Genomic DNA, 8,809 nt, shown 5'->3' with positions numbered 1-8,809 from the left:
AGCTAGGCCATGTGTTTTTCAGATTGTTTGTGACGTCTTTACACTAAATACGTTAGATGTCAACTGATTGATACTTTATTCTTGGAGAGCATGATTTATCTATTAGTTGTAATTGGCTTTGAACTAGCTTTCAGTAAGTACGAGTACTCTTATTTCTGTGCTTTGTGTCTATTTGTGTTCTATTAGTTGCTATTTTGCTACGTACCAATCTTTTGAGTAAAGCCAATTGCGACTGATTTTACAGTTTGATCTTATGTTGTGCTGTTACACCACTGTCCCAGGTTAGGGGGGGGGGGGGGGGGGGGCGCTAACAAACATGTTATAACTCCGCCACATTTTTTATGTGTCTGTCCCAAGTCAGAAGCCTATAGTTCAGAGGTTCTCGTTTGTTCATGTCCGTCATATTTGTTTTTCGTAAATTGTATTGGTATAAATTAGCCGACTATACGGTATGGGTTTTTCTCATTGTTGAAGGCCGTACGGTGACCTATAATTGCTTATATGCACTTATTTGAAATTTAATGACTATTTGTCTCATTGGCAATCATACCACATCTCCTTATTTCTATATTTTCAATTGTCACCAACAGTGACGTTCATTGAAATACTTACAATAGATACAAAATTGTGATAACTCCTTTGATATTCAAATTGTATTTTGTAGGAATGTGAACATAACACCTGATCAGTTGATGTCACAACCCGTTCATGCACCCCATCACCTGTTTTTTTTTCAATACTGAATCCATCACCATTAGACATAATGGATACTTTATCAATTACTAGAACAAACATTTTGAAATCTATTCTCAGACTTTAAAAACTCTAAGATTACTATAACATTGCGTTATAGCAACTCCAGAAAAAGTGTATAGATAAATCTTTACCGCAAAATAAACAACGTTATCCCCAAAACAATAATAATTTCATTTTTTAAGATTTCGGAATTTCAAAACGACTCTTTATACCAAACTAATTGCACAAAATATGCACCAACTATTCAAAGAAATACAGGATTAAATTGCATATATTAAGTTTGCTAAATCTCACAGTATAATGATCCAATCCCTTGCAACACTGAAAATGATATTATATAAAGTATCGAGGCAATGCTGATACAAATGGTGCATAGTAGTACCATTGCACAGAAAACGAGGAAATTGGAAAAGTATAACGAATCCATGACAGGAATCTACACATCTCAATGGGACTTTGTCATAGACAAAAGATTGACCGCAAAACTTGATTAAGACAAACGTGATAAAAGCATAAAATGAAGACTAAATATTTTCTCTCAGGAGAAGCAATGTATACCAGTATTGCAGTTGGCTTTTTCAAGTAGGTGTGTCCATGCAATATAGGATCCTAAATTGACTTCCTTAAAGAAGCTACATCATTTCAGCCAACTGTCATGACTTGGTCGATCGTTATCAGGGATTATAATACAAATTACCGTATACATTTTCCTCTGGGTGTTTCAAGTTCTTTTATCAATTTGATCCTTAACGAATTAGACTTTAACCGGCTTTGGTCTATGAGCAAGACGCTGGGGTCGCATGAAACACGATTATCCTTCAGAAGCACCTAATTTAATCCAAGTTTTTGTGGGAACTTATTCGTACTACCAAATTAAGATTTCAAAGTTTTAAGCATTCGTCTTTACTTGTTTGGCCGTAAATCTGTATTGTTGCTCTTGATATTGTCCGGTTGGTTTCGATTGTTGATTCCCCTTTTAACACCCGGTGATTCCGTATCTGCTTTTTTTTTTAATTTTGTTATTTCTGTGTTCTGCTTTAGAATTTTTTTCCTTTCTTATATTTCTGTTACCTCCTATAACTATTAAATTTTTAACGGAGACTATATAACACACTGCGTTATAGTAGTCTCAGTCTTTAATGAACCGCATGCAGAGAACATTTTGATTGTATTGAAAAGTTTCTCCGATATCTCATGCAATGAAAATACTAGTAATCGTATACTTTGGTCTGGTTTAATCTTGTATTTACTTCTATAGTAATTGCACAGAAATAGATCGGGAAAATCATGTAATACACTTTAACTTAAAGCTTGTTTATTTCGTACCCTTATAACCAGTGAGACTCAGTTTTTCGTTTATAAATTAACCCCCCTCCACAATCTTATCACTATAAATATATGTTATCTATTAATGGACCTAATAATCTGCTTTTTGTGTTTCATTCTTAAATAAAGAATAATATTTAATACTATATATGTCTCTGGTAAAACAGTCTTTTTCGTTGGCTTTCTGGTGTGAATTGTTTTACATTTTATAGTGTCGAGACCCTTTTATAGCTTGCTATGCGGTATGGGTTTTGCTCATTGTTGAAGGCTGTATGTTGAACTATAGTTTCTAACATCTACGTCATCTGGTGGATAGTTGTCTCATTGGCGATCATACCACATCTCCTTATTCTATTTTTAAATTGTCGATAATTTCTCCTTTTACACTGTTATATTTGTTTTCTTTAAATTGGAAAGCATTTTTTAAGAAAATGTATAGTCCCATTTGATCTAATTAAATTTGCTCTCTATATTCCATTCATTGCTTCTTTACTGGAAGATTAGTAAGTAGTGAAACTTTTTATATTTTCATCGTTAATTTACTGTTAAACATTGACCGAATGAATAATTTCTCGTTACAGACTATACTGTTATAATGTTTTCAATGGTATACACAAATATACAAAAAAGTACAAAAACACTTTATAAACAAAGAATCATGAGCAACGAAAAAGACTGACTAAATCTTTGCGAAATTTCAAGTCATAATAACCGTATATCAACGGATTAACCACGTGATTGATCACATAGAATCTTTGTAAAATAAAGTAGATTATCATCTCTGTTGTAGAAATATTGTACCAAAGTTCATGGTTTAATTTACTTATGATCAGAAAAACACAAGTTGGTGTGTAAGAAACGAGATAGAGTATAATAATGGTCAAAAACATGCTGTTAAAATTGATTTTGCTTGCGTGCATAGATTTCTTGCGAGTAATTTCACCTGTGCTTCCATCGCTTGGTTTGTTTTCCGATATAGATTCAAATTGTGTAGAAGCGATGTCCATGCTTGGCCGTCGTAAATCCTTAAGTTTTATATGTCGATATAGCTGAAGTCCAATAGGGATATAGAGAAATGCAATAGTGAGTATGTTTGCTACCATTAAAAAGAATATAATGTAATAATAAATTGCTTCATAGTTTGGGTATTTCCCAGAGCCAGTAAAACACGTCCATCCGGTTACGTTCAAGCCGTTGAATTCTCCTTCGATATATTTGTTTCCAGAAAAGAGTAAAACAGGACACGAATTAACAATAGAAAATATAACTATAGCAGCAAGACATATTTTTCGTTTTGCTTCGTCCATTTGGTCTGCTAGTGGCTTGCATATTTTCAGATATCTTTGGACGGCAATGGCTATAAGAAGCAATGCCGACAAACTGGAAGTGCTTGTCATTGCAAAAAGAAGACCTTTACAGAGTCCTGTTGATGGAAAATCTACAAAATATATTGATTCCAATACGTAAAACACAGATGCCACTGTACCAGCTACTAGGTCAAAAACTGCCAAGATCGGAATGAAATAGCGGTCGTCTCGATTTGCTTTCATTCGAAAGAAATATACCATAAGAACAATTATGTTTCCAATAAATCCAAATAGGAAGATAACACCTTGAAGAAAAACACTCGGAAGAAGTTTGTCGTAATAATCTTGATTCCACTGTAGAGTTAGATTATAATTAGAACCCATGTTTAGTATATTCCAAAAAAGTTCCACAAAATGTTACAAAATACTTCACAGACAGAAAAGAAGGACAGACCTAAGTTAATATAAAATAATGTTGTACGTAGGGGTAAACTTGGTCATCTGACCTAAGAAGTGAAATGTAGGTAGTATTACAAGCATTAAGTATGTATGAAATGTGTATTTAATTATTTTTTCATTTAAATTGTTATATCTTGACCATGTACCGTAAAATTATAGAAACCTCGAGGTGATTATAACCAGCTACTGCTGTGATTAAAGAGCATTAACGATCATTACACGACAAAATAACATAATATTCTCATAGTCCTTTCTAGGTTAATAAGCGTAGACAGGTCATTTTGCAGTAATCATATTATAGATTGGACAGGCTATTACAAATTGACCTAGAAATTGAAATATCTGTATGTTTACACCTATTTATGAGATTTATTAATCATATATCAGTCGACTATAATGAAATAGAGATAGTAGATTGAACAGGAGGAATTGAAAATTACGTTGTCCTCACATCTCGGCGAATGAAGATATAGCTACTGCTACTTTCTATATATTAAGCAGAAAACAATTTACAGCAATGTCAAATTGGACCCAATGTGCATCTTTAGAAAATTTTCTGGACAGGAACGACTTAGAATCCAATGTCATACTTGAATGACTACCTTATTAAGAGCAATCATTGCATAACTAATTATAGGCAAACTTGATCAAAATTGACTGGGTATAGAAATAATGTATTCTGTACTTCTCCCATCAGGCAGTAGGGGGTATCCGTTTTAATTGTTGTGCATGTTGTTAACTAGTATTTACGCAACTTTGGGACGTAAAATCCTATGCCTCGTATTTGGAGAGTCGCCTTTTTGTGTGTAAAAGAACCATTACAATTACTCTTTTGCCAGGTAATATTTTTTGTCTCCTTCAGTTTTCTATAGTGGCAGTCCAAGTTTGTCGCCTTTTATCATGACAGAATTTGCAGATCACACTGAAGGGGTTTAATTACTGTTTACCAGAGGTGACAGCATGTATAGTTACCACTCTATTCCGTCCGTCTGTAGGAAACACACATGATCCACGGTAGGCTAGTTTCTGTCATAATTACGTAGCTCTAACACCTTTCCGTTGACATTATTTAAACTTTGCTCAGTAATAGCAAATAGGTTGAGAATGTGCGCCTAGCTCAAACCATAGATGTAATACCCATCTATGCTAAAATCTTGGACAGCATTGAATTATTATTTTGAGTTTTCCGTTGTGTAGAACTTAATCATTTTTGTCATTGAGTATTATAGGGGTACCAAGTTTTTCCAACTATATTTCAAATTTATTGCCTTCAACATTATTCAAACTTTGCACACAGATTGAACACATGTGGGAAAGGAGCAAACTTCTGAAAGTGAATTTTGATTGGTTGCAACTTTAACTTATTATTAAATTTTTATACAATCTTTATAGCACTGTTATATGTTCTTCCAAACAGCACGATACAACGCAAGCCGAGACACGGCATTGGTCTTGTTTGATGTTTTTCTCATCCTGTATTTATCACAGGGTGTCGAGCTATAACAATAAAAAAATATTATAAATCATTAACAGTAAATTTTAATCAATATGTACCATTTAGAGCATTTCTTATTAGTTTGTCAGATACATATTAATTGCCATTAGTTATTTGATTTAATCCTATATGGGCTATATGTTTTAATTAGAACAATCATGGCTTAAACTTTTTTGATGACACATTTATTTTAATGATCGAAGCGAAGGGTCTTTACACTTTATATGACTTGACATCAGAATGAAATATTTTATTATTTTGTATAAGACACGGGCCTGGAGCTATAACATTGAATATCAAGTGCGTAAACATCTTTTATCAGTAGTTGAATTAATTCATCATGTGATTGTCCGGTAAACGTTTCTTCATTTCCCTCCAGTCATGAGTTGTTTATACTTTTATATTTTTGTCATACATTTTTTTCAATAACATCTTTGACACGATAACTGTTTGCTCTACTGCTTGTCGCATCTTATTATTTCTATATTATTGAACTTGTGTTTTAGGAGAGGAGGGACAGTTTTCTGGCTTGTCCTACGATACATGTGCTAAGGTGAAATACATGTATACGTAATCGTGTGGTATTTCGGATTATAAAGGAATTTTGTATGCACATTGAAATTGATAAAGTACATGTGAATACGGGAAAATGTTTATGTAGAATTTATACTTCTAGGGATGGATGAGAATAATGAAATAAAGACATACATGTATGAAATGCACATACAAAGCCTAAAAAGGATTTTTTTAAGTTGCAATTTATTTAACTGGTTTCTTAGACTTACTTTACCATGCTCCGCTCGTACTATTACATTTCCATATTCAGTAAGCAGTAAAATCTGGATCACAACTCTTATTTGATAAATGCTTTTTTTTTTTTTTTTCATAATGAAAATGTACTAAATTCCAAATTGATTTGACCACAAGTTCATTGTAAACTTCTATAAATCCAAGACGTGAGTGCTTTACGTGTGCATATCTGCATGTATCTTTATCTGTATGGGTATGTTGTAGAACCCCCATGGCTTTATTACAACGGGGACGTAGCACAATTAGTCCCGGTTACAGCTATATAGTGCCGCTTTAAAGCCTTCGGTTGACTTTACTGTCATTATTCTGTCTTCAAGTATGTTCCAGTCGACAGCAGTTCTGATTAAAAATGACTTTTTTTATTGGTCGGTGCATGAATGCTGGATTTTGATTGTGTTTGTATTTGTGTTTATGCGTGATTGCTTCTTTTGTTAACTTTTTTTCGGTTTATTTGGAGTCTTTTGTGTCGTCGTCATTCGTCCGTTTACAAAAACCTTCTTCTCTAAGCTACTGAACCAGATGGAACCCGCAAACTTGGCCACAATCATCCTTATGGTATTTCGTTTAAAAAATGTGTCCGATGACCCGGGTTAACCTGCCAAGGCTAAAAAAGGAGAAAGGATAAAATTCAAGTATTGTCTATTATCTTGTAAACCGTTATAGCTTTAGAAAATTTGACAGGACAGAAATGCTCAGAATGTCAAAATCTGCCTAACATTCATACGGACCAAACTGTCAGACGACATTTGATTATGAATTATTGCCCTTTAATGACTATTTTCACCTTTTTTAGCTCACCTGGCCCATAGGGCCAAGTGAGTTTTTGTCATCACTTGGCGTCCGTCGTCGTCGTCCGTCGTCGTCTGTTAACTTTTACAAAAATCTTCTCTGAAACTACTGGGCCAAATTTAACCAAACTTGGCCACAATCATCATTGGGGTATCTAGTTTAAAAAATGTGTCTGATGACCCCGCCTGCCAACCAAGGTGGCCGACATGGCTAAAAATAGGGGTAAAATGCAAGTTTTGTCTTTTATTTTGAAAACCGTTATAAATAGAGAAAATCTGACAGGGCAGAAATGTTCACAATGTTGAGCTCTACCAATTGTTCACATACGTCAAAACTGTCAGACGACTTCTTATAGGAGTTATTGCCCTTAAATGACAAATTTTACCATTTTTTTCATTTTTGCCTACTATCTTGAAAACTACAATAGATAGAGAGAAACTTTAAATTGCAAAAATGATCAGCAAGACAAGTTCTACAAATAAGTTTAATGGTTGAAATCGTCAGTCGACTTCTTATTAGAGTTATAGCCCTTTGATGACGATCTTAACCAATTTTTGCGATTTTGCCTTATATCTTAAAAATTGTAATCGATAGATAGAAACTTAAATAAGCAAAAATGATCAGCAAGACAAGATCTACAATTAAGACAAATGGTGGAAATCATCCGACAACTCCTTATTGGAGTTATTGCCCTTTAATGACGATGTTTACCATTTTTTTTTTCGTTTTGTCTTATATGATAAAAATTATAATAGGTAGATAGAAACTTAATTAAACAACAATGATCAGCAAGACAAGATCTACTAACAAGTCAAATTTTATAGATTTTTTACCCTCTTTTTTGTTTTGAGCAAAAACCAAAGAAGATAGAGAGAAACTAAACAGACTAAATGATCAGCAATGCAAGATCAACAAAACAGAGATTTTTGTCATGAATTCTATTCTCGTCTACAATGTTGGAGAGTGTCCTTTGTTGAATATGCATATAGACGAAAGTGAGCGACACAGGCTCTTTAGAGCCTCTAGTTTGGCTTTTATCTTTAAAACTATAACAGATAAAGGGAAATCGCAATACCAAAAATAATCAGTAGGACATAATCTACAAATAGATTAGCATGGCCGAAATCGTCAGTTGACTCCTTGTAGGAATTATTGCCCTTGAAAGAAGATTTTTGCTCATTTTTGTGTTTTAGCAGAAATTGAAGTAGGTTGAAAAAAACTGCAAAACTGACCAGCAGGACAAGTTCTACTATATAGTCAACATGTCCGAAATTGTAAGTTGACTCCTTATAGGAGTTATTGCCCTTGAATGATGATGTGTTACCATTTTGTGTTTTTTTTTTTTTGCATAAACTATATCCACGTCATTGGAACTCTGGTGGAAATCTTAGCACAGCTCTATATCTTTTTTTTTATAGGAGATGGAGAGAAACTGTAATAAGCTAAAATTTTCAGGTGGACACGAACTACAAATCAGTCAACATACCTAAAATTGTCAGTCTACTACTTATAGGAGTTATTGACCTTGGAGGATGATTTAACACTTTTTTGCGTTTTTATTGAAGCTATTTGAAAAATTCGCATTGCATAATCAGCCTTGTATCACTTTTATGCAAAATTGACAGGTGAGCTATTCAGGCTCCTTGGAGCCTCTAGTTTGTATATGGTATTAAATGATATTTCATGATTGATCCTACTAGGAATATTTATGCGTTTTCCTGCATATTCTGTTACTTTGCACACAAAAAGGAGAGTGGGTCTACTTTCAGTACACTTTTTTGAATTCGGTATTTTTTTTTTATGAAACATACTATTAAAAATGACAACATTCTAATCCACATCGGACCCTTTAAACATTTGGAGTCTA

General features: G+C 33.6%; 1 protein-coding gene across 1 annotated transcript; it reads right to left on the bottom strand.

The window, feature by feature from the left end:
- Positions 1-2,667: 2,667 nt before the first annotated feature.
- Positions 2,668-3,773, bottom strand: LOC127709560 (neuropeptide FF receptor 2-like). The gene has a single exon (XM_052215165.1). The coding sequence runs from the start codon at positions 3,771-3,773 to the stop codon at positions 2,739-2,741; it is 1,035 nt and encodes a 344-aa protein (XP_052071125.1). The 3' UTR covers positions 2,668-2,738.
- Between the last annotated feature and the right edge of the window lie 5,036 nt (positions 3,774-8,809).

Source organism: Mytilus californianus, unplaced genomic scaffold, assembly GCF_021869535.1.
Source record: "Mytilus californianus isolate M0D057914Y unplaced genomic scaffold, xbMytCali1.0.p SCAF_7, whole genome shotgun sequence".
NCBI lineage: Eukaryota > Metazoa > Mollusca > Bivalvia > Mytilida > Mytilidae > Mytilus > Mytilus californianus.
Note: the sequence above shows the minus strand (reverse complement) of the source record. Positions and strands in the feature narration are given on the sequence as shown.